Genomic DNA, 27,610 nt, shown 5'->3' with positions numbered 1-27,610 from the left:
ATGCAACAGAGACTTCACTTGGAGAAGAGGCACCACTAGGCTTTGGTAAGCAAGCCATGGTGACCGTGGTACATAGAGGTTTGAGGGGACGATGTCAGAACTTGTGAGGCCCACCTCATGCCAGCAGCTGCAGTACTGAGCACTTGCCCAAAGTGGTGTTTTGGGCCTGGCTGAAGGGACTTTTAAAAAGAAAACATGAAGAAGGGGGTTTAGTTCTTTGTTTACACTTGAGGTAGTGCCAGGGGGGACCCCCTTTGCTTGGCTGCCTTCACAGAAGCTGCTTCTCCTGTTCCAGAGTGAGCAGTTGTTTGTTCACATTTTAGAAAGGGGGTGCTGGAGATGGCAGGGTGGATTCCCACCCACTGGCTTGCCTCCACATAGCTTGAGTGCTTGCTTGCCCCCCAATGGTCACTTTTTCTTTAAAAGGGTTGCTGGAATCTCTGGGGCATGCCTCACTTAGGACTGTTAGAAGTTGCCTTGTACCAGCTCCAGCCATTGGTATATTTGGCTCAGTATTGTCTACTTTGCTGTTTGGCTGTGGTTTCGCACTGAGGACACTTCCACCCCTTACCTGAAGATGCCAGGGAATGAACCCAAGACCTTCTGCACTCAAAGTAGATGCCTGCTATGGCACTTTCCCATTGGTTTGCCCTTCTTCCCTGTGAAAGTGATATGCTACTGGCTTCAGGATTTCTCCTTCGTTTTCACCAATTGACCAGGGTGTGTGTGTGGTGTGTGTGGGTGTGGGTGTGGGTGTGTGTTCAATAGAATGAAGGCAGCCCTGTGCCCCCTCCACCCTGAACTTACCTGAACTCTATTCATGCAGTATAGCTTCATATGAAAACTTCTCTTTCACAAGAATGATCTTCACACAAGATATGTCCCAAAGCAGCCATCAGGCACAGAACACATCTGTCTCAATGAACTTTAAGAAAATAAAAATTACAGATAAGTTGCTCTTTAGTGCCAACTCAAATCTCTGGTGTGGAGCCATATGGATCTTTGTGATCTTTACAAGGACACCGCCCGCCCCCCAAGAAAAACCTATAGACATATAGAATTTGTAGGTGTGGACTCAGATTTGATTGTGGTTTGGAGCAGATGAGAAAATAATAAGAATTGACAAAACTGTGGCATGGGATGCGCTGGATCTCTGATTCTTACATTTCAGTCCATTGAGACAAATGTGATCTGTGATTGGACAGTGCTTGTTGAACATCAAGTATAAAAACCATGCCAAAGTACTTCAGTATCCCTAGTGTCTAGGTAATTCAGTACAAACTCACTTTTTTTGGTGGCGAAGGAGGTTTCTGGAATATGCTTGGATCTTTACATGCCCATGTTACAAACATTTTTTAATTAGTCTTCTCTGCACAATTTTTTGGTTGTGTCTCTTCTCCTGCTCTTTTAGAAGTGACAAACATTTTGTGATGTGTCATGCCCGACAATAGCCACTTTGTGATATGCCACACACTGCATGGCAGCTATTTTGCAACTGCTACCCACATCCCTTTATCAAAATTACAAATGTGTCCTGAAGTTCAAAAAAGTTGGCAACCCCTGGGTGTTCACCCTCCCAGGGTGACAACAAAACAACAGCAGGAGGTATTAGAAATATATTAAACAATAAGATGAAGCAACAACAACATTCAGTAACATTAAAAACAACACCAGAAGATAAACTCATTATTAAAATGCAGTGCCATAAAATCACCCAAAAGCTCTCTGGATTTTTTTTTTTTCGGTTTTTCTCAAAGCCAGCAAAGTCCTAGAGAGGATATGTCAAACACAGGATGCTGTGAAAAGATTGTGCAAGTGTTTTCACAGATGCCACCACAGAGAAGGCCCTGTCCCTGATGACTATTCAGTTAATTTATATACAGTTATGATGTTCTGAAATAAAACATCAAGATCTATACGGCTATACTGATCTGAATTAACACTATATATTTCTAAACAAAACGTTGTCTAATTATGTTTCTCTCTCAGCATATCTCATCCCAGACCATCACTGCAACATTGTATCATCAAAGTGGGAACATGTCTGCCCAGGTAGGGATTTTTTCAAATGAGAGGTTACTGCTAAACTTGGGATATATTTCAAGAAAATGCTTACAATTGGTCTCAGTGGCCTTTTGGGGAGCATAAAGCATAAGCCTTGAGAAGCCTGGCCACCTGTGTGACAATCACCAGAGAATCCAAATGGCTGAGAAAGCCAATGGGTTTGGAAAGAAACTGGCAAGTATGGGGAGGAGAGCAGGGGGTAAGGAAACCAGCATATCCCTCATACATTTCCCCATCTGATCCTTTGACTTGGACATTTTTGTAGGTGGTGAAGAAGAAGAGTCTTGGAAGTGTTAAGCGTCCACGGAAGTTCTTCCTGTGCTCTCTCAGGGCTCTGTCCATGCCTGGCCGCCAGTACCAAGCCTTGCCTAGTGCCTTTCTTGGTGACTATGATGCCAGCACCCGCTACACCAGCACCAAGAATACCAAGATGCCTCATTCAGTGAGTGAGTGACATGACCCGTCCCCCAAGCCTCTCCTCTGTCCTTCATCAGGCTACCCTGTTTGTTGGTATTTACCATCAGGGTCAATTTCTACTCACCTTACTAGTCCTGTGCACCCTATTCCGGACCCTGCTGCCAACATTTGCTGGGCAAGTTGCCTAGAGTAACAATATGGCTCTGCTTTAATCTGGAGGCAGAAGTTAGGGCCACAGTTGCTCTTGCAAAGCTGTACAAATCCCTTGGCATCCCTGTCTCAAAAGATCCACTTGCCACCTGTTGAACTCAACAGCTGGCCAACTGCACCAGCTGGACCAGGTCAACCTTTGACACTCAGCTGCTCTTCCTCATACTGCAGATGTATTTAGGCTCAGTGGACTGGGCCGGCCTGTGTACCTGCTTTCTCCACCAGCCCTCATCTGTAAATAGTTCATGACTAACAACTTTCCCAGCCCTTTCCCCCCATATACTTTTTTGCTATGAAAGCCCACCTTTTCCCTTAAGAACCTTACAGCTGCTGCAGACAATCCCCATCTACCATCAACCTTCCAACTTTAACTTCTACACAAGAAAGGGCTTCCCACAATTTAAACACTTATATGCTTCATGCAGCAAGCACATCCAGAACACAAGCTTCTTGGCCACAACTCATATATTTCAGCTTTTATTCCATAGGCCAGAAATAAGGGCTCACCAAATCCACTACCTGGTTCAATTTTATCCCCGTGTCCCACTATGAGAAAGGAAAGTATAAAGACAGGATCGAAAGATCCTGCTTACCTAAGAGAACATTGGCTGTTTCCTATTACCCTTTTACTTCTATAGGGGTGTGGCAGAACACTGTCAGAATAATTTCCTCATTTGTAATGTGGGGGGCTAAATATATGAGTGAGCTAAGAGCGCAAGAAAGGAAATTCCACTCTCAGATAACTGTTAATGAAGTAACAAATTAGAGATTAATTCACTTTATTGCTACCTACTTAGTACAGGCCAGTGACTTTCTTCCTGTCACTATTGTGCCAAGCATTTATTAGTGTAGGCCTTTTATATCTCTAGGAAGGGTGTTCACACATATGTGTAGCAGTGCATTATTGACTGGGCCAAGTCTCACCTCCCACATCACCCCAGAGGGCTGTGAGTCAGCTTGAGCCAGAATTCACAGTGGCTGGCCAAGGACTAAGGCCTGTAGCTGACTCAGCTACCAGGCCCCGAAATGAGTAGTGTCATATCATGTCAGAGGTGTAGTACATCTGATTTGAAAGTGGACATCACGAGAAGTCGGATCATGGCTTGATTAGGGCAAGGGAAACAAGGACTGTGCTAGCAGCCTGGATGACGCCAGATCAAAACAAATGTAGTGGCGAGAAGGAAAGGCATGTGCTTTCCTCAGTTTCCTTGTGGTGCAACACATGTGCATGTACACACATGGGAACACATAAGCACACACACACTCACTAACAAAGTGTGTGTTGGCTCTTTTGAGACAATTATCCAGGATAATCTTTATGCAGATTACGGGGATCCGATGGAGGGAGCAGATTGGACGCCTGTGTTTATTAAAATATGGATTTTGATCTCCTGTGTGGAGAGAGTGAGGCTGTGCGGGGGAGAGGGTGGCACTGAGCCGGCGAGGGGGTGCTTGCTGCTGTAGTTCTGTATAAATCACTAAGAGCAGCGGGCATCAGGACTGTCAGAGTGGCCAGAGGGCAGGGAAAGTGCACAGCGCCGACAGGTCCTGTACCACCAACTCAAGGGGATAAACAGCTTTTCGCTGGGGGAAGGAACCTATTTTGAGCAGTACTTACAGGAGGGGTGTTTCACAATGACAACAGTAGAAGCCAAAACTGAAGAGGAGGAGAAAAAGGAGCCAGATTCAGCACCAGCTCCAGAGGCATTGCCAGAGGCAGCGCCAGAGGCAGCACCAGCATCCAACCCATCAAGCGGGGTAAGGTTGGCCTGGACATGGTGTGACGGGCTGCAAATAGAGGTCTTCATTCAGTTTTTCCACTGCTGTGGGACTTAGAATGTCTGTGGCAGCCATTGAGTTTGGGCTCAGGGGTGGGGAAACGGGCTGGGGGAGTGGCATTTATCCAAAAATAGGGTTGGCTGATAGAAGTGAAAGGATCAGGAGTCATTTATGGACAGGTTGGACCCACAATTAATTGGATACCTTTTGAAAAGAAAATGCGTCACACATTCTGTTCTGGTAGCATTCTGACATGTCCATTTCTGATGGCTCTCTCCCACTCCTTTCATTTGGTGCTCAAGTGTCAACCTTCTCTCCTTTATTAGTTTCCTCATTGTGTTCTGCCCTTTCCCTCCACATCTGATAGTCATACTTAGTTGGTTGTGTGCAATGGGACACTTTCTTCCAGTTACGGTTTTCTGTGTGACTACATTGCCAGCATCTATTTGTCTATAACCCCTGTGTGTTTCTGTCATCAATGGCCTTGCTTTCTTATGTGACATTGATTCATGTTTTCATGAGCATTACTCAATAACCCTTTCCTTCAGTGACTTCACTTTATGGATTGGTATATTACTGACCGCATTTAAATCTGAGAACTAATGAAATAAAGTTGATATAATTGAAAGACACTAGAATATGAACAGGTTGTTTTTTTCCCAGCTAATTGGCGATTACATGCGAGTGCATGGACAAACACAAAATCATTTTATCAACTTTAAAAGTTAAAGAAAAATGCTGTCAAAGTGATGCCCAGCTTGATGGGGTAGCAGTTCTGCACAACGAGGTCTAGATTCTTTGGTTCTTGGGACCTTTCTAGTCATATAGTATTTCACAGGCTAAAGCAGTAGTGGGAAACCTGTGGCCCTCCAGCTCTTGCTGAACTACAGCTCTCATGCTGTCTGGGGATGGTGGAAGTTGGAGTCCAACATCTGGAGGGCTGTAGGTTCCCCACCCCTGGTTCAAAGCAAGGCCATATTCTGAGATACAGGAACACAAGAAGCACCAATTCAACAGGAAAACATCTTGTGGAAACTAGGGAATCTGAACAAGATTAAAGGGTTATAGTAGAAACACAAATCTACTTTTGAACATCTAGGGGAACATGGTAGCAAGACAGAGGACAAATGCAATACTGGTTGGGTAAGGAACATGGCACTTTGAGGTTCCTGAGAATAATATTCTGACCATTCTTTGACCCTTCATTTTGAAGGATGTTGAAAATTCAAGAGTGTTGAAAAAAGCAGCTGTGGTTTTTAGATTAAAACATAAATGGGCCTGATAGAAAGGAGCTGAATGAAGAGTCTTTGCTAAGAGTGGTTGGGGGAAAAATATATGAGGCAGACTGTTTAGGGAAGAGATGTCAGTCCCTGTCAATGGTTACTTGAGCCTTGAAGTCTGAGATGGTTAAAAAAAAAAAAAAGCCTAGCTGGGCCACATTTATTCATTTGAATCACACTGCCAGACGTAGTGACTAACCTCACGTATAAATAAGCATATCTTTGTAGCCAAATGCCCCCATTAAGTTTAATTTTTCAGTTAGTGCCGCAGGAGGACCAGACCACACAGTTAGAAAGGAGATTAATGCCTTAATTCTGAACACTTGCTGGCTTCGCTCCAGTGCTGACTGATATTCCTCCCTCCCCCTCCATGTCTATCACTTCCTCTACAGTTTGGCCTCAATCCCCTTTGTATCAGCTTAACCCTGCCAATTCTTAGTTGCTGATTTCCAATAGGGTGCTCTGTTCTCTTTGCCCTCTCATGTCTGGTTTCTAAGGTACCCTTGGTGTTTTTTCTAACCCAAGCATACCTCAGGTTTCCCAATGTGCTAGGGTTGGGTGTCTTTCTTTCAGAGCTAATGTCCAGATCAAGCACCAGCAACAGGGTGGGCTAGAGGAGTTGCCTTCCAACTCTATGATTCTATGTGTACTGCTTCCAGTTTCACCAATCTGACCCCTGCCACCTGACCCCTAGGGCTAAGATGTTATTGACTACTACCCCCCCAATTTTCATCTTTGTGTATTGTGTATTGTGCATTCATCTTCCACAATCACCACTCCCTCCCTCTATATACTGTGACCTTGTTATATGATACCTGAGGCCTTCCTGCCCATAGCAACTCCCCTGTTGCATCCAAACACTGTTCCATTTTTTCTTCTTCCTTAATGTTGTAGCTGGATCTTTATCCTTCCTCACTTTTCCCTAGTCAATGCTAGAAAATTATCGGAGGAAGTGAAGCCAGGAGCTAGAAAGATGCCAGGACACCTCAGCTTGACATTGATCCATTTATTATCCCTTCACATTTCTGTGTTGTGTAAATGGCCACCTTTGTTGATGGCTTCCCCCCTCAAATGATAGCTTATAGATTTGGAAGAAAACATCCTTTACTCTATATGGTGGAGGAGGGCAAGCTATTAATAATAAGAATAATTTAATAACACTTTATTTGTTTCCTGGCCATCTGACTGGGTTTCCCCAGCCACTCCAGCATATATAAAAACATAATAAAACCTTACTTCTAGTAATACCATCCCTTCTCCAGTATATCTGATGCCTGCATAGTTGGTAAACAAATAGACAATCACATGGACAACTTTGCAAAGCTACTTCTTCGTTCTGTCTGCTCACCAAAATGAGTAACCCTCCTTGACACAGAAAAGGCCTACTGTACCTCTTGGATTGGAGCCCTATGACTCTGAATCTTATATATTGGCTTATCTTTGCCTTGAGAACCTCTTGACCCACTTAACCGTGAAATGGTAAATAATGCTTCCGCAGCTGTACAATGCATGTTGGTTGAATTGTTTTGTGAAATTGTGGGAGGATGTGGTGAATTCAGTTGCTCTGTCTCAAAATAGGGAAGAGCAAAGGTTGATTTTATTACCAGTACGGCAAGGGTAATAGGCTGCAGTGCTTCCTTGAATCAGTGCTCTCGGGTTTGGAAGAGCAAGTGGGGAATACTGTAGACCAATTTAAGATGCAGAGGTTACATGCCTACCAAGCGGTCTCGAGTGTTTGTGGTAATGATTTATAAACAAGCAATGGATGTTGTCTTCCACACACTTACTGTATATGTAAAAGATTTCCCACCCACCTGTAGTTATTTCCCATCTACCTGCTTTCTGAGTGTGAGTGTACAATGCAATGGAAAAATTATTATTTGATACAATATGGGGAGAGAAATATAAATAGGGCACAATGGGAGAACCAAATAGCAACACTCTTTTTTTTTAACAGCTAAAAAGGGGTTATGAAGAAGCATTTGTAGACAGCTTTAATAGAGACAAAAGTGTGTTGCTGCCAACCCTAGAAATAAGGGGTTTGGGGATTGTTATATGTTGCCAGATGACTTGGAAAAATGACCACAATTGTCTGGCTCTTTCAGTAGCAGTATATTCTGCATATAGGACTCATGATAGCTTTATGCTGTTTTAAATTATTGTGTTAGAATTGTGTTGTTGTCATTGTTGTTTGGTGGTCAATGCAATTTTGTTCATTCCTATTTGATGCACCTGATCCTATCATCGTACTACAAGAAATCACAGTGCTGTAACAATCTGTACTGTATTACACTTGTACCTGTGTACAACCATTCGCTGAGCCAGTGTGCGACAATGAATGTTCACGAACATTCTGTCAAGATATTTGCAGGCCAGATTTTCTAATGGAAAACCTTTTATACATATAGGGTCCAGGGATGGGAATAGCTTCGGAGAAACAGATTGAGGGCTGGAAAGAGAACCCAGAAGGTAGGAAAGATTTGGGGTGCCCCGAGTCAAGGTAATTGAAGGAGAGGAACAAAGTAGGCAATGGGCTAAGAAAGGGGAGCCTGAAGAAAGGAGACAGCTTCGGGGGGGGGGGGGAATAATCTGAGGCAATTTCACATATTGATTTGGACTCATGCTACAATTCTTTGGGTGCAGGTTTTCAGATACTTCGGAATATTATTTATTTGAGTTGATGCAATTAGTTTGTAGCCAATGCGAAGCATATATGCAAACACACACATACTCATCTGTATTCCACAACTGCAAACGTGGAATGTTTGCTGATGTGACAAGATAGTCACAGTTACAGGTTGGCTGTGTGCTGTTGTGCATGGATAAGCAGCAGGATTGCTGTGGTGCATCAGGCTTTTAAACTTTAAAAGGTGTGGGGTGGTGGTGGATTGCAGGACCTTCCATTCCATTTGCACTTCCACTGACATTCCCTTGCCTTGCAAAGCTATGAAGCTCTGAGTTTTTATGGCTCTGGCTGTTTGAGGATTCCCTTTTCACTATTTTTCCTTACATTCTGTTCTACTTTTGCAAATCTTGGAGCTTCTCCAAACCTGCTGACACCTTCGCCTTGTACATGACCAGTACCATTTTGGCTACATAAATAATGTCACTCCCAGCCTGAACACTGGAAATAAAGGGAATGATGTGCTTGTGCAAATAATGTTTTCAATAGTACATTATATAATTTGTTTGGGTTCATTTTGGATAATTTATTTTGTGTTTGTGCCTGCAGTCTCAGATTAGGAGCAGGCTACCTGGGCTCCACTGGGACATGTTCAAGAATACCAACTAAGGACTACTATTGCCAGGAGAAAGAGGCTGCAGCTGCCTAATTGCTCCACTGTGGCCAGCTACACTATCACAACAAGTCACAGGCTTGTCGCACAACAGAGGGTGCTGATTTTAGGGAGTTTTTATTCCTAGGCTCTGTGATGTAACCCCAACACAGTTCCCCAAAATATTAAGCACAGGCTGCTTCAGTATACAGCACTTCAATACATAGCTGCACTCCCCTTCTTAACTGAAACAGGAAAAAAGTCAAACTTTGTGTAATGTTGTTTGTTATTTTTCGTACTGTGTCTAGGAAAGAATTTTTCTTTTTTAATCTTTAAAAAAGCAAGCAGCTGTGTTGCATCCTGGTAGTGTATCCAGCAGCATTTTTTTAAGTAAAGAACAAAGCATGCATTTGCAGACACTTCATTGTGAAAAGAAAAGGAAAAGTCCTAAAAGGAAATTGTATAGATTTTAATCGGTTTATTTTTTTTTTAGTTTTTGTAAAAGGCTATAGTCGTCCTCATATTCAAGTCAGAAAGAAACTTTCTGACCTGCTGGGAGCCCTCAGGTTATATCTAGAAGATGAAAGAGAAGGCCTGTTAAAGCAAGCACACCTGAAAGACTGTTCCAAACCCCCCAACCTCTACACTGCACCTAACCTCAATAATTTCTCATAATGTAACAGAACAGAAAAAACATACCTGGGTGAGATCAATGGCTTGGCTTTCTAACCATGTGGTTTTCCTGAAGTGAATGTTGACATTATTCCCACATAGATAGTGAAATAAATTTTCTTTGAACCTAAAACCCAATTTGCATTTTAATATGAAAATCTAATGTTCTAATGAAAAATTAATTTCTAAAGAAAAGGAAAAGGTAACTTGTGTTAGCCTATAAAAAATTCCAAAATCCATATTATGGCAATACATTTATTAGGCCAACACAAAATAGTATACAAATTTATGGAGCCAATTATGATATAGTTTTTTTAAAAAAAATCAATGGGGTGCTGGATTGGCAAAAAACAACAACCCACAACTGGGCAAAGAATGAAAATGGAGTTTGTGGATTCCATTAAAAACCTGCTGCCTTTCCCGATAATTCAAACACTGTACAAAATGAAACTTAGCTCCATATAGTATAATAGTTTAATCATATTTAACAGTTAAAACACTGAGCTGTGAATACCCCAGTTCAAACTTCAGATCAGCCTTGAACTCACAAGATGGATAAAAGGCAAATGGAAGATTTCACACTTAAAAAAAAATATCTCAAACCTGCACATCCAATTCTATCATTTCTAAAGCCTGAAATCCACAGACCTATGATAATTATTATTTGAAGAAGGACAGGGGGTGGGGGTGGGGAAACCTAGCTTTCTGATGAAATAAGCCTCTTAAGGGATGTCATTTGACTATATCAATGAGAAAAATAAAAGTGACTTGTTTGAATAAAAGCATTCCAAGAGAGGCTGTAGGAACAGCTTAGAAATCTGGTATGAGGAGGCAAATGATAGTCAGAGACTGAGAATGGCTAGAAATGTGTTCAGCAGCAGGGCTTTTTTTCAGTCAGAACTCCACTCCAGCACCTCTCAGGTGGGCCCCATTGCCTTTGTAAGAGAACAAGGGCATACCTTCCAAGATTTCTCCGATGAAAATAGGGATGTCTCATTCCATAATAATTTTACTATTTATACCCCACACATCTTACTCTGTTGCCCCAGCCACTCTGGGCAGCTTCCAACGTATATAAAAACATTAAACTTTTTTTTTAAAAAAACCCTTCCCTATACAGGATTTCCTTCAGATGGCTTGGGGGTTGGATAGCTCCATACCTTCCAATATTTCTCCAATAAAAATAGGGACCTTCTAAGGAAAAGTGGGACATTCCAGGATCAAATCAGAAACTGGGACGGCTTCTCTAAATCAGGGACGTCCCTGGAAAATAGGGACACTTGGAGGGTCTGCAAGGGAGGCATTTGTGGTGAGTTCCGGCACCTCTTTTTGTAGAAAAATAGCACTAGTTAGCAGTATTGGGAATTAAGTAATTGAAGCAGCTGGATGGGGAGGTGGGTGGATTCTCATTGTTCAAAGTTGCTTTAGTCAGACACAGCTGGCTTAGTTCAGCTCTTATGCACCAGAGCAAGTTGGGGCTTTATGCTTCTTTTTAGCCTGAACATATTGGTGACTGAGGAGGCAGCTTCACACATTACATTCCTTTGTAGGTCTTGTGTGTGTAGGAAATTAGATGTGCCTCATCTGTGTCAGTTCCATTACCTGCACATGTGGTAGGCAGCCCCAGTTGACTGTGGGTTCTTGCAGCAAGTGCACACCTTGAAAGATACATGGCTGTATTAGCTGTACAAGACAAGCAGTGTTCTACAAAGAAGTTATAGCCATGCTGGAAATTTGTCACATGTGTGGAGTGTGCTTGAGAGGCCTTGTGTCATTGTGTGCTCCGAGGAGCCGTCCGTCAACAAGACAGTGTCAGTCTAGGTATATGATCCTAAGGAGAGTTGTTAACTGCAATGATACTTATCTCACAGTGCACATGGTCCATAACATAATCTTAGGCTTTGGGCTACAAAAAAATCCCTTGTTTTCAGACTTTAAACAAAGTGACTGTCAAACATAGGGCCAAGGTGCCTTCGGCTCCCCCAATAAATTATTTAAGGGCACTGCCCCCCCTCTAAAGTTGATGGGCATTGCCATTCAAATGGTGTTCATGCACCACATCATATGATTGATTATGTGGGGTGGGGCTTACCTCCCCTCTCCCAATATTTTATTCAAGTTGGCACAACTGCTGTCAAAAGATGGGTGGGTACGCTGATCACCAACCTTCAGTCCACTGGAGAATCAGCCAGCATATTGGGGTAAATTAAGGGATGAGGAAACTTTTGCCATACTAAGCAGATCTGGAAACAGAAATCGGCATTATACTGAATGTGATGTGTGTGTTGTTGTTTAGTCATTTAGTCGTGTCCGACTCTTCGTGACCCCATGGACCAGAGCACGCCAGGCACTCCTGTCTTCCACTGCCTCCTGCAGTTTGGTCAAACTCATGCTGGTGGCTTCGAGAACACTGTCCAACCATCTCGTCCTCTGTTGTCCCCTTCTCCTTGTGCCCTCAATCTTTCCCAACATCAGGGTCTTTTCCAGGGAGTCTTCTCTTCTCATGAGGTGGCCAAAGTACTGGAGCCTCAGCTTCAGGATCTGTCCTTCTAGTGAGCACTCAGGGCTGATTTCCTTCAGAATGGATAGATGTGTGTGTAGTTGGGTCCAAAAACATACACTTCAAACATCAAAAGCCAGGGTAAAGAGGTGCTTGCAGAGCTGTTGTAAGGATTATTGAGACGATGTGTGTGAACTGCTTTGTACACTCAAAATACACTATATAAATGCTAAGTACTGTTACTGGTAATGCCTATCTTATGCCTACACATCCCTGTACTGTATGTAAAATGTATAGGAAGCTGACTGGTTAAGTTCAACAAGGCAGAGGAAGATGTATTCTCCACATTTCCCACAAAAATCCAGCTCTGACAGATGAAGATAGGATCCACAGAGGAAGACACCACAGAACTGTTTGTAATCCAGTACCATATGAGAGGGTTGAAAAACCCGTCGGAGGCATGTGTGTGTGTCTCACCTACCTGCAGCAGTTCCTGCTGAGTGCTTTGGCAAAAGTTAGGAAACAACACAGCTTTGCTCCTCGTGTTGCTGATGAAAGCCAGCCAGAGGGGAGGACCCACAAGGGCACAGGATAGATGATGTCAGGCCCTGTTTATTTGTTGTCCTTGTTTTGCAGTCGGGTTCCCCAGAACAAGAAGGATTCTTCAGTCTGCTGACCCATGTACAAGGAGGGCGCATGGATGAGCAACGATGCAACATTCAGATTGTTCACAACAAGAGCGGCTCAGACACTGAGAAGAGTGAGTTAACCAAGGCTGGGTGTGAGGGGCAAGTTCAGGTCAGTGGGCACATTTTTGCAAAAGCTAGCACAGCTCTTGGTCCTGACTACCCCAAGCCTAGGTGAGGTCCATTTCTCCTTGGAGGCCGTTTTCTCATAAAACTGCTGACCCCAGTCTCAGATTTTGGTAATATGTGAACAACTGCTTTTGAAATTCTATTAGGTCATAAAGTCTTCCAATGCATTTGTGGATCATAGGTACAAAGCTAGCTGAAAGCATCTTTGCACAATGAAGCAAGGATGAGAGAGAGATTTTATTCAGGGTAGGACTCTGATATCTAGTCCCACTATGCATGCCCACACAAGGACTTCCTCTAGCACAACTGGGAAACTCTAGCACAACTGGGCTTCCACCACCACCCCAAAAAATGGTTCTGGGTGGTTTGGGGAAACCCCCAGGACAGTGCATGGGAAGAGGAAAGGGGGGATCATTCCTCCTGGCAAGCTGAGAAGCTTGCGCTGATGCGACAATTGCCATAGTACTATACTATTGCATTTAGAGGTGAAGCTGTCTTTGCACTTTTCAAAAGAATACGCAGAGCAAAATGCAACCATCTTTTGGAATTCATACTTCTCCAAATATTGTAATGCAACTCTCCAGCCAAGTAGAATGTACCAAAAAATGCATATTTAGGGTAGTCATATTTCAAAAAGTAAAAACCAGGACACCCCAAAACTGTTGAACTTTTGTAAGGAAAGCCCCCAAATTGTTGAGCTTTTGTTTTAAAAAAACACATGCCTAAGATCTAGGACAAAGCGCCACCTATTGAAAATTCCCCCCAGATGTCGATTCCACCTTTGAAATCCCAGATATATGGCAGCCGTAGCATAAAGTGCGCATAAAATACATATATATCAGATAAAATATTTAAAAATTCATATTACGGGGAATTGTTTTGTGAAAATTTGTATAGTAGGCATAAGTGTAATATTGGGTAAATGAGCAACTGAGAGAAACAAAAACTGATACATTTACCCACCCCCAGCTCTGTATCAGGAAAGCTGACTCCACAGAGAGGTAAAGGTAAAGGGACCCCTGACCATTAGGTCCAGTCGTGGCTGACTCTGGGGTTGTGGCGCTCATCTTGCTTTATTGGCCGAGGGAGCTGGTGTACAGCATGTGGCCAGCATGACTAAGCCGCTTCTGGCGAACCAGAGCAGCGCATGGAAACGGCGTTTACCTTCCCACCGGAGCGGTTCCTATTTATCTACTTGTACTTTGATGTGCTTTCGAACTGCTAAGTTGGTAGGAGCAGGGACCAAGCAACGGGAGCTCATCCCGTCACAGGGATTCGAACCGCTGACCTTCTGATCAGCAAGTCCTAGGCTCTGTGGTTTAACCCACAGCGCCACCCGCATCTCTTATACTCCACAGAGAGCTGTTGTGCTAATGGGAGGGTGCTCTTTCTGCTGAATCTGATACCAAATACTGACTGCTAGAAGTCCATGATACCTAAGGGAGGTAAGATCAGTCCTAGTGCTGTGCTCCCTCTGTATGCCTTTCCCTAATGCCCTTTTCTATTTCTTGGGCAGAGAACAGCCCCAGCCCACCCCCAGAGATGGACAACTTCATGGATATGCTGGCACATACGCAGAGCCGGCGGATGGACGATCAGCGGGTCAGCTTCAACTACCTCCCAGGCTTCCAAAACGCTGACCGTAATGCCAGCAACAAACCGGCCTCTGGGGCCACCAAGGTGAGAGGGAGATGGGAAAGCAGTGGGCAGGGCAGGGAGACTCTGGGTTCTATCTTGACTTAGCCATGCTTAGAGCAGAACCATTAAGTCCCAGTTAATGAGACTAATGTAAGTCCCGCATGTCTAGGTCCAGCCCCAAAAGGTACCTGCGCAGTATAACTGTAGCACAGCTGGAAATGCACGTAAGTCAGGCTATGTCACAGTCACAGCCTGTTTCTGCAAACACAGCTTGTTTCTGGAAACAAGCAATAGGAGTTGTAGAGGCACCGTGGCTCATCAGGCTTGATGTACTTTTTAAAAATGTTTGCCCTGTCTTTCCACTCTAAAAGGTGACATACATAAACAATTCATGCCAATAACTAAAAACCATATTAAATATTGAACAATAACAGAAATGGAGAACAAGTTGAAATGGCAAAATAATGCAAATAATAGCAGTAAAAATCCTGAAAAGGCATCACGGTGAAAACAAAATGCGAACATTTCACTGCCAACATACCACCATCAAAGTTCATGTTTTGTTGTGCAAGCATTAAAAAACCCTGCAAAATATGTTTACTAGAGATGAAAGTAGGAGGATGAATACCAAGAAAATATAATGCATTCAATACCATGAAAAGCAGCATTGTCTATCTCCGAATAAACATCAGTTTCATCTGTGCCACTACCATGATTTTCGCTTAAAAGACATTCTGCCTACTAGAGGGCAGTATCACTTGTTCCCTCAGGACACTGCACACTAGCAGAAAACTTACCTTTTATTACTAAAATTGTTTGCTTCACATTTTCTTAAAGCTAAACTGATGCTTAAATCCCAAGTGGTAACTATTGTCTGTTAACAAGAGTTTCTGCTAGTTCCCACATTCACTTGCAGCAACAAGTAGGGTTCACTTATTACCATCTCTACACAGAGCAGATGGCAAGGAGTTGACACAAAGTTGGTATCATCATAATTTATTTTGCATGTCTGCATACTAAGAGGCTTCTGATTTTTGTTTGTTTCCTTGTTTTCACATTAATAACATTCACACTTGACACAAGTAACTCAAGATTTTAATGTGAAAAAGCAGACACACATGCATACACCCACATACCGGTATGCTCTATTTTTCTCTCAAGGCCACCTTAATTCTATTTATATCTACAAAATTGTAACGTACAGCAAATGTATTTCTGCTTGCATATACTATCATCATCGTCGTCATCATTTACTTTTGTTACCCGCCCTTCACCATAATGTCCCAGGGCAGGTTCCATCTAAAAAAAATTAAAAGGAGTATAATAAAATAAAACAGCCCCACCCCAAAGTGCCATACAATGCAATATGTACATATCAACAAAACAGATGGTATGTGGGGAAACACTAGCAACAGTGCTTTTTTTCTTTAAAAATGTTTAGGGGTACTCTCATTTTTACTCAAGAAAATCACCATTTCATTGTTCAAATCGGGGGAAATAAATACAGTAAATGGACAAAAGTACAAAGGTTCACAAAATCTTTAGGGGTATGTGTACCCCTGCGTACCCCCAGAAAAAAGCACTGACTAGCAATACTGATTCAGCTGTCAAAGGCCAATGAGAAGATGTGCTTCTTCAATGACCATGCCAAGAAACGGTGTCTGATGCCCCCATGTAAGGAGGAAATTCCACAATTTTGTAGCCATTATGGAAAAGGCTCTCTTGTGGGCCATTGCCTTTTGTACCTCCGAGGAGATGTGCTATATAAGTACATTGTGGACATTAGGGAACCGGGATTAGCCATTACATAACCACTGTGGCCTCCGAGATGAGACTGTGGGCTACTTCATGTAGTAGCTTCTCCTTCTCTTCATTTCACCCCTTCAAGCCTACTTGGTTCTATCTACCAGCCAGACCTGCATAAACAAACACAAGGTTCTACAACACTCATTATCTGTAAATCAGTCATATTGTGCTTCTGATCTTTGAGGGCTGGAGTCAGCTAACATGTCCCACTAGCAGAAGCCTGTGCAATGGGAATTTCCCTCTCCTCCTATGCACTCCCAAATTATTGGAGGGTCCAGGAGAACCTCCAAAACAGCATGCAGGGGGAAGAGAGGGAACATGGTTCCATCAGGCTAGCAGTAGACCTTGCATGGATGGAGCAATCTCCTCAGCCCTCTGTTGAATTCCTCCATAAAAACTAAATTACCAAACCTGTTTTCAGTGTCCTTTTGCAAAGTAGCCAATCTATCACTTTCTGCCACTGAGGAAGAGCAGGAACACACACCCTGCAGAGAAGAGCAGTTCCGCCTCAGAAGATGTCCCTCCATACATATCCACACAATGTCTTTCCCCTGTGGCCCCATTAATACTCCTGAATGATGCACGTATTAACCTTCCTTATTGAGTCTCTCTGACAGTCTGTCACTAACCCTTGCCCTGCTCGGGGTGGCCTTGTGATATTCTCCTTGTTATTCAACTGATTAACTCTTTATTTCTGTTTCTTTCCTGTGTTTTCTGGCTGGAACAACATGAGGCCTTGTCTGTGCCGTACTGTGTCGTGTCCACAAGAGGCATCTACAGGATGACACTTTCTACAAAACTTGTTCATGTCCCGGGGCTAGGTTTGACTTGGTGTCATGGATGTAAAGTGAATGCCTAGACACATAGGGCCTCTGCAAATCTATGCACATTTCTTCTGGGCCACAGAAGGGGCATTACGCATGAAGGAGCATTAGCTGAATCTAGCTAAAGAGAAAGACCAATCAGTTGTTGCATTCTAGGATCCTACTTGCCTATTGTTCTAGGATCCAAGCTTAGTACATAACACCGGACAGGGTGGGCAGTAAGGCATGCTCTGCCTTTTGACAACCCTGTGGTCCTGACATCCATGAAACAGTGAAGCAAGCTTGGGAGGCAGCTCTTTAGGTGCTGGAAATGGGTCCAGAAGTTTATGAAAGGCAAAGTTTGAAAATGCCATCATTTGCCTAGATTACGGTAATCACCCACGAATGCCCAGGGTTCAAGTAGCAGCCCCTTCCTTCCTTCCTTTCCTATCATTGGGGTGCTTGGACCTAGGCACTCAATGGCCAAGCCATTCCTAGCTTGTGGTTACAATAGATGGTTTTGGCTCTCTACAGGCAGGTGGTGTCAGGTAACACTTCGAGATGCAGATCATCAGTGAATATGAGAAACAGCGACAGCACACACTGCATCCACCCACAGCCTCTTGGAATCTTGATGGAAGTCTGTTCAATGTTTCTGTATTTATGTGTCTGTATGTGCCATGGGCAGCTCTATAGGGAGGGAAACGCTCCCATCCTTGGCTGCACTACCACCACTGTATTTTCTTCTTTGCAGAAATGAGTACCTCCCCAGTCCTGATCAGGGAAGGTGGCAGACAGACACCGACCTAATGCCACCAAGCACAGCACTCCGCCACTCGCCCAATAGAAACCCCTCACTGCAGTACCAGCCCTGTTCATTCTTTGTACATGCCCTGCCAGTCCAATAAAGACTCAGATGGTTTCTTCCTTGTCGGTTTCCTTAGCAGATGACCCTTAGCAGCAGGGGAGCAGGGAAACGAGAACTGCACTCTTGTACATGAAACAACCATTGCAAATAGCATGCTCTCGTGGTGGTAAGAGGGGAGGTAAAATTGCACTAAGTAAGTCACTCCCAGCTGCTCCTGGAGTTGGAATCCTGCCTTTCCCTCTGATGAACTGAGCATAATTCACGGGTGTCCTTCATGTCACAACCACTTCAATAAATTTACACCTAAATACAGTGTCACTATTTTCAAGAAGGCTCTAGTCACATACTGACAATTTCAGGTTGCACAGTTAAAACCTGATTTGAACCTCTTCTGCGACAAACTAGCTTTCTGTTCCCTCCCCAACCCATCCCAAGTTAAACTTTTTGCAATAACTGCTCCAGAAAGTGTGGGATTACATTTGCTTGAAGCAACACTAAACCTCCCTGCAAACAAGTCAGAATGTTCAATAAAGAGCCAACATCTTATAACCCCTTCGCAAATTTTGTATGAAAAAAATCAGGATAAATGCTTAACAAACTGGTCATCTGGATGCGACTCAAGTCCATGTTCCAAACCCCCTGTACCAGATGGGTAATCGGACGTTTTCACATTAGTAGTAAATGAGCAGAAAAATTGTAGGTATAGGAAAAAAGAAAAGCACGTGGAGGGCAAATCTTAAAATGAGTTTAATAAAGGACTGTCAGAAGTGGCCCATAGAGTGAAAAGGTAAGTGTTGGGGGCTGAACAGTAACACATGGATGAGTGGGGTGGGATTGTATACACATGTTGACACACACACACACACACACACACACACACACACACACCGATCATTGGACCTGTGACCCTCTGGCTGTTTTCATTGATTTCATTGAAATCACTTCCTATGAAACATTCTGAAGCAATTTAAACAAGCAACAAAATATCCACAATGAAAACATATATAAAAACAATTTCAAATCCAACACAAACGAGGACAAAAAAATCCACTTAAAAGGGCTTATTGGAAAAAAACCAAGGTCTTCAATAGGCACCCAAAAGACAGTAAAGACAGCACTTATCCAATGTATAACAGGAAGGAGTTCCAAAGGGTAGGTGCCACCACAGTAAAGACCCAGTTCCTGTGTTACATGAAATGAACCTCCTGTAGAGACAATAACTGCAAGAGGCCCTTTCCTGCTGAGTAGTGGTGATCAGTTATATATAAGGGATGAGACAATCTTTTAGGCATCCTAGTCCCAAACTGCACAGGGCTTTGCACACTAGTACTTGTCAGGAGCTCAGCCTACACTCGAGTAGGACCCTGGCAGAGACACATGCCCAACTGGCATGTTCCCTTCCTCCTGGTCGATCGTTCAGGAGCTTCAAAAGCTTTCTTCAGCCCAAACAGCACAGCGACCGATGCCAACAGACACCAGCACACTTGGGATCCACAGAATCTTCGCAACTTGCATGACAGACCTCAGCAACTCATCATTTTTGCTAATCTATGGTACTTTATTTACATATAAACACATACAAAGCACTGCAACATGGCTCCCTCTCTCTCTAGCATCAGACAGCAAAGGGAAAGACAAAGGACAATAGTCCCACTTCACGGAACACAGTAACACAAGCATCCTGTCTCCATCACTTCCCACTCTGTGGAATCAAAACATATACCGTCATGTGATAGACAACAATCCTATGACTGCAGTCACGGAGCAGGAATTCTAACAGTATTAAAATCCTGAATTTAGCTTGCAAGCTAATCGGCAGCTAGTGCAATCCCTTCAGTACTAAAGTAATGTGGTGGTAATATTCTACCCCAGTAAGCAGTCAAGGTGCTATGTTTTGCACCAGCTGCAGCTTCTGGGGCAGCCCCACAAAAAGTACATTATAGTAATCCAGTTTGGAGGTTAATAGTACACTGATGACACTGGTTAAGCTATCCTGGTCCAAGAACAGCTGTAGGTGCCTTACTAGCTGAAGTTGCTAAAAGGCAATCCTGAAGTCAACAGGGCCTCTAATGACACAGATGAATCCAGGATTATCCCCAGACTAGAAACCTGCTTCTTCAGGGGGAGTATGACCCTGTCCAAAACAGGCAATTGACCAATTATCCAAACTCAAGAGCTGCTCACTTACAGCACCTCAACCTTGCCAATTTCATGGCCTCTCCTGATTCAGATGTCCCAAAGACATAGAACTGGGGATCATAAACCTATTAATGTCACCTCACCTCAAATCTAATGCCCACTCAGAATGGTTCATGTAGATGTTAAATAGCATTGGGGACAAGATGGTCCCTGCAGCATCCAACAGCACAACCACCTGGGAGCCAAAAAATAATCAATCACCCATGCTCTTCTTTGAAGCACACCTCAGGGATGGGATCAGAACCACTGTAAAACAGTCTCCCAAATACCCATCTTACTGAGTTGGTTCATGGTGCCAAAAGTTGCTGAGTGATCAAGTAAGAATAAGAGGATCTACACTCCCACTGACTATGACCCTATAAAAGATCATCCATCAGGGCGATCAAGGGCAATTCAGCCCCATAAGCAGTCAACCTGAACCTTGACTGAAATGTATCACAATAATCAGTTTAATTCAGTTCATGTTGTTTAGACTCTGATTCCCATCAGCCCCAGCCAGCACAACCAATGGTCAGGAATGATGGGAGTCCAACATCTCGTGGTTCACACGTTCCCTATCTATGCTCTAAACACTAAACTATTAATATTTGTGTTATTGCCCACCCACCCCTGAGAGTTAAGACACACCCACCCACTCCACATATTAAAATGGCAGAAGGTGCAAGAAGAGAGGTTGGGCCCCTCCAGACTGGAATTCTTCTCACATATTGACCAATAATAGTGCCTTAGTGGTAGATTTACACACATCAAGCCACTTTACTACCGGTAGTTGTTCTGTGATGCTTCCCTAAAGTTAATGCAATACTATCATCTGGAAGGACACTCTTGCATTATTGTGCACAAAAGCGGGACCATCCCAGAACATTTGTGGTATAAAAAAGTTACAGGATGTCAGCAGAAAGTTATGGGATATGCACTTATTGGAAACATAGCAGTAAATTTGCCCCAAAACCTTTCCCGGTCCATACAGCAGTGGGGTCTCAAATTTCAGCAGTGCCCTGTGAGATGCCAAAATTTGGTGCCCCTCCCACCCACCCTCCATGCCATTCTGAATCATAATTGCGGTTTCCCCTGCAGCTCCGTGCCCAGTGCCACTGAACCGGCCACACACACACCAAATCCACCTCTGCATACAGAATTGAAAGCAGGATCGTGTGAAACGGCCCAATACCATCCTAAGTGCAAAGCACCATGAATGCACTATAAAACAGATGCCTGGAAGAACCTTTACAAGGAGCAAAGTAGTGTTGAGCAAGGAAACTGTTACACCCCAGGCTTCTCCACTCTAAATCCCCCTCTGTAGGATCAGTAGCCACTGAGCTTCTGTGATGATCATTTGCATGGAAAGTATATGGTTACATTCCCTCCAACGTTTCTCCGAGGAAAATAGGGACGGTCTGTTCTCCATCAGGAAGCATCTCCTGTGCTGGATCCTGCTTCACACATAAACGTCATCTACACATCAACATTGGTCACCTTGAGCCAATCGCAACCTCACCCACCTCACAGGGTTGTTGTAAAGAAAAAGGGAAGGGATCAACGCCTTCCACAGACAAATGGAATGAAATAAAATTTTAGCTGTAAGCTGCCTTGAGTCCCCGTCAGGAAAAAAAGGTGGAACAACAACAATAACAGAAATTCTGAAAATGACTGCCACTCAGCCTGACCTACCACACAGGGTTGTTGTATGGATTGAATGAGGAGGAGAGAAACCAGGTATACCACATTGAGCTCCTCAGAGAAAAAGGTGGACTATAAATGCAATAAATGAACAAATAAAATCAAGAAACATAAACCAGATCCCTGAACATGCACAGGTAGTAACCACTCACTGAAACACAGCACAAGTAGCTGGGTGATTATTATTATTATTATTATTATTATTATTATTATTATTATTATTATTAATTTATACCCCGCCCATCTGACTGGGTTTCCCCAGCCACTCTGGGTGGCTTCCAACAGAACACTAAAACACAATAACCTATTAAACATTAAAAGCTTCCCTAAACAGGGCTGCCTTCAAATGTCTTCTAAAAGTTTGGTAGTTATTTTTCTCTTTGACATCATTTTTCTCTGGCGGGAGGGTGTTCCACAGGGCGGGTCCCACTACCGAGAAGGCCCTCTGCCTGGTTCCCTGTAACTTGGCTTCTTGTAGCAAGGCCCTCGGCGCTAGACCTCAGTGTCCAGGCAGAACGATGGGGGTGGAGACGCTCCTTCAGGTATACTGGACCGAAGCCGTTTAGGGCTTTAAAGGTCAGCACCAACACTTTGAATTGTGCTTGGAAACGTATTGGGAGCCAGTGTAGGTCTTTCAAGACCGGTGTTATATGGTCTCGGTGGCCGCTCCCAGTCACCAGTCTAGCTGCCACATTCTGGATTAATTGTACTTTCTGGGTCACCTTCAAAGGTAGCCCCACACAGAGCGCATTGCAGTAGTCCAAGCGGGAGATAACCAGAGCATGCACCACTCTGGCAAGACAGTCCACGGGCAGATAGGGTCTCAGCCTGTGTACCAGATGGAGCTGATAAACAGCTGCCCTGGACACAGAATTGACCTGCACCTCCATGGACAGCTGTGAGTCCAAAATGACTCCCAGGCTGCGCACCTAGTCCTTCAGGGGCACAGTTACCCCATTCAGGACCAGGGAGTCCTCCACACCAGTCCGCCCCCTGTCCCCCTAGAATCTTGTCAGGATTCAACCTCAATCCGTTAGCTGCCATCCATCCTCCAACCGCCTCCAGACTCTCACACAGGACCTTCACCGCCTTCACTGGATAAAGCATGCATAAGCATGTGTGGTTGTGTATGCACACACCTCCATCTTGCTCATACCTCCTTTTTGTGCATGGGTAGTACTGTTTTGAGGTGCGGTAGTGCCATTTTGTCTACATAAGAATTAGCCCTGACCCCTGAACATAGCTAACAGATGGATTGATACTTGGGAATTATATGGCAAGAAGGTGAGCGCAAGGGGTGCATGTGCATGCCAACATGTATGTATGGTGTGGTGCGTAATGGGAATAAAAAGGCAGGAAAGGGCACACATTAAGCGACTATGTGGATATGCTCCCTGGAATAAATATGGAGTGACGGCACACATATCCATCACAGCCCAACACAGAGTCAGCCTTCATAAGTGCACATAATTTTATGTTGGATTGTACGCATTGGGAATCACGGGTTCCTTGGTGGCTTATGGTTCATATATAAGCAGAAAGCTCAGCCAACAAGTCTGTAATGGCCACATTCTGATCCGGACTTAAATTCCATGTACACCATGCCCAGGTCAAATCCCACACATCAATGAGATCTACCCATGGGTACACTGATACTGCAAGTAACATAATTCCACCTTCTGTAACAGGATAAGCAGCTGTCAACCACTGATTAACAGAGTGAGACTGAAGAAAGTGGGTGCAGACTGGCTTCAGCAGCTACCCTGAGCCAGCCATTCCTCCTCTTTTTAAAAGGCACTCTGGAAGCACACAAACATCAGCAAATTAAGTTGGCAGCAGAATCACTGATTGAAACACATGAACACACATTGGCTTCCTGGTGCATCTTCTATCTCCATTCCAAGAGTGGATGCATCTATTCAGAGATCAATGTGGATCTCGTTCTTGTGAAGAGATTCACCACGTACACTGCTGCTTTGCCATCTTATGTTCAGCAAGAATTCTTTTTTAAAAAATAAGGCATGTATATAGACGTCTGCCACAAGCTATCTGGCCCAAAGTTAGCTTTGCACTGGGAAAAATGGGTTTTGCAAATCACCCAAAGCACATTTGAAAGTGCTGATCTCCACACTCCCATGGCACAGAAATGAAGAGGTAATTATTGCCGGAAAAGGGCAAATTCTACCACTATAGCCAGGCAATTTGAGGTTGGGATGAGAATGTGTAGCAACTCATCCAGATCTGCCTCTGAAGTGTACAACACCTTGATTCCCTGGACAGTAGACAAGATACTGGCTGACAACAGTAATAGGAACCACAGTGCTTCTAAGTTCTTTGGCTGCAACATAATTCATCTTCCTTCTTCACACTGTGCTAACGCCTAAGCCCTGCATCCTACTTCAGTATCAGACTCCGTATTTGCAAACTATGAATAACTCCTTTAAAGCTGAAAGAGTGCACATAATTAAATCTTTAAAGTAACCTTGTTGCTGATCCTCTCAAGCCATTCTTCCCTGAAATACAAACTGTTCCAGACCCTTGAAACTTGAAGGATATACATATCTGGCCAGAAACCTTTCGTCAACAACACTCATATGGCAGGGATTGCTTACATGGTGCCCAGGGCCACCACAGTGCCTGCAAGAGCCAGTTGGGTGGCCCTGTTGCATTTCCGGTTGTGAAAAATTGGATTTGGTAGGTTGGGGGAATGGCAAGCACTTTACCCATGGAGTCTTTTCTGAATAGGTTGTGTGTGCTCATGCATGCTGTATGTGTGGTTGAAAGAGCAGTACTTGGGCAGAGAGGAAGAAATGAGATTTGTAATCTGCGTTTATGTGTGGACTGAGAAAGGGAGGGATGCAGGAAATGAAGGCCTGTGGAAACTGAGCAACACTGGTAAGGAACCTAGCTATGGAAATAGTACTTAAAAGTACAAGCTAAGTTTTTATCTTCTGCTTTCCATGTAGTAACGAATGTTGTCATCCATCTCACCTAAACCTGAATCCCCAAAACGTATATATATATATATATATATATATATATGCTTTCGTAGATTTTCACGGGTACAGGAATGCAGGTTTTGGTGTCTTCGGGTGTCTTCCCGTGTAAGAGTTGGGGTATATACACACACACACACACACACACACACACACACACACACACACACACACAGACACACAACCAGCTTATCAATCAATATATCCATTTACATCCCCCCCCTGTTGTTTATTCCCTCCCCTCCCTCCCCCAGGACTTCCCTCAGCTCCTCTCTCCGGTTTCTTTACACATATTATCCTCTGCATATTGTAAAATTGTACATATCATTGCCTTATCTATCATATACTGTATTCAACAAATAAATTTGTGGATGTTTATTCAAAACCTGCCAAGGAGTCCAAATAATTTTGTTCTCTTTTTAAATAATTTGTGAAAAGTTCCCATTCTTCTTTGAAGTAACGATTGTCCTTGTCACGCAGTTTATATGTCAACTTGGCCACTTCAGCATAGCTCATCATTTTTTCTTGCCACTGTTCTTTTGTTGGAATTTCCTCATTCTTCCATCTTTGTGCTAACAAGACTCTTGCCGCTGTTATAGCATACATAAATAAGTTTTTTTTTTCTTGGCAGGTCTTGTCCTACAATCCCTAACAAAAATGCTTCTGGATTTTTTTACAAATGTCATTTTAAACATTTTTTTCAATTCATTATATATCATTTCCCAATTTTTTTTAACTTCTCTACATTTCCACCACATATGATAGAAAGTACCTTCTTTTTCTTTACATTTCCAACCCGGTTTCATACATTTTTGCTATTTGTACTGGTGTAATATACCATCTATACATCATTTTCATATAGTTTTCTTTCAGCAGAGAACAGTCAGTAAATTTCAAATCTACCTTCCAGAGTTTTTCCTAGTCCTCAAACTATATATTGTGTCCTGTATCTTGTGCCCATTTGATCATAAGTGATTTGACCTCTTCATCTTTTGTTTCCCATTCTAGCAAAATGCTTTCTTCAGCAGCTTCACTTCTTCTATAACTTGTATAGCTAAACCCTTTCTTATTATCTTCCTTGTACATCTCATGTATTTGTCTGCAATGCAGCCAACTCTGGAAATGGTCTTTAATTTCCTCATAATCTTTTAATTTCTATTTTCCTTCTTGATCTCTCAGTAATCTCTATATGTAGGCCACGTCCCCTTTTTATACCAAGCGGTTTGAGTAATGAAGCTTCAATTGGTGATAACCAGGGTGCCCAAAACGTCTTTCAATAGATGCGTACCTTTCACAACTGACGCATCTTTTCCAGATGGTTTGGAAGTGATGTAGCTTAATAGACCAGAGTTGGCTGCCCTTAGGAGGACTGAAGACCTTGAGATTCTACCCAGTGCCCAGAGCTGTCGGTACAGTAATGTGGACCGTACGAGTGACAGAAAAGGGTGGATGGTGATAATGGTGGTTCTGATGGGGAACTAGAGGTTGTTTACTGCACAAAGCTGCTGTGGTCGGGATTTTGATGTACTGGAAGGTATAATCTATGTTCATGCAGGCTAGACTTAGGCTATCAGGGTCATGGATGAGATTAGATGCTGAATGAAGACATGAAAGAAGAATCTGGGATGAAACTAACTTTTCTCTTTGCTTCAACAGGAGAGCAAGGACTTGGCTTTACCAGAAGGTGCCGCTTCAGATATATCAGTCGTTCCCATTGCACCCATGGATGATTATTTCTCCTTCATCAACCGCATCCATGGCAAGCAGCTTGAAGCTGCCAAGGGCAAAGTAAAAAGTCCAACCCCCAAACCTGTCAGTGCCCAGGATCCTAGCACTTCCTCCTAAAGGCACAGATCTGCAAGACCTCCTCTCCCAAATCTACCATGCTTTGCTTTAACATCACATTTCCTCCACCCCAGCAGTAGGGATGTAATCTACAAATATTTTGATAACGAGGTTCTTTCAATGTCCTTGCATGAGATATTTGTCAAGTCCTACTACCCAAGACACAAGCATACACCTTGTTTCTCAAATCCACTAAGCCCTGGCACTGCTTCCCCATAGGATGCAAGCAGTTCTACCCACAAAGTCCCCCTCCCAACATACACATCAGATTCCTCTACTTCTATCCCTCTTAACATGCCTAGCAGTGTTCCCTTGGACACTGAGACAAGTGCTGCCTCAAATGTATAAATGCAATTAAAAAAGGTTTCTCGGAACAGAGTGTAAAATGGGTAGTCATTTATGGGTCATGCCCAGCAAGAACAGAACACTGTGAAAGTACGCTGGATTTTGAATATTGAACTATCAAGCTTTCAATGCACTGGGTGATTACACAATGGGACTGCCAGAATTACAGAGTTCTTGGGGGTGGGGGTGGATTGTACTTTTAGTTTTCAGAAGTCACAAGAAGTTTGGCAAAATGTAAAAGAGAGATCACGGCAGGCTGTTCACCTGCAGCACCAAACTACTTTTCTCCCGTCTTCATAAAACTGCAGGATATATTCCAGGAAATCAATGGCCTGTTCATCCATCTGTTTTGCACCCATGCTTTTAGCAGCCCATTCACACTAAACAATAGTTTACTTTACTATGGTTTAATGTGATG

At 43.4% G+C, this 27,610-nt stretch overlaps 1 protein-coding gene across 2 annotated transcripts; it reads left to right on the top strand.

The window, feature by feature from the left end:
• The first annotated feature begins 69 nt into the window (after positions 1 to 69).
• PCP2 (Purkinje cell protein 2) lies at positions 70 to 27,610 on the top strand. 2 transcript variants are annotated; one of them, XM_083490740.1, is made up of 7 exons: positions 70 to 103; positions 1,990 to 2,052; positions 2,330 to 2,510; positions 4,337 to 4,449; positions 12,834 to 12,957; positions 14,529 to 14,692; positions 26,659 to 27,610. In XM_083490740.1, the coding sequence occupies exons 1-7, from the start codon at positions 92 to 94 to the stop codon at positions 26,845 to 26,847; spliced, it is 846 nt and encodes a 281-aa protein (XP_083346866.1). In that variant the 5' UTR covers positions 70 to 91; the 3' UTR covers positions 26,848 to 27,610. The 2 variants fall into 2 exon arrangements, with proteins under 2 accessions (XP_083346866.1, XP_083346867.1); XM_083490741.1 differs by lacking the exon at positions 4,337 to 4,449 and having other exon boundaries at positions 2,330 to 2,506.

The sequence above is a fragment of the Podarcis liolepis genome (assembly GCF_965112155.1).
Source record: "Podarcis liolepis genome assembly, chromosome: 2".
In the NCBI taxonomy this organism is placed as follows: domain Eukaryota; kingdom Metazoa; phylum Chordata; class Lepidosauria; order Squamata; family Lacertidae; genus Podarcis; species Podarcis liolepis.
The sequence above is the reverse complement of the archived record's forward strand: the minus strand, read 5'-3'. Positions and strand labels throughout refer to the sequence as shown.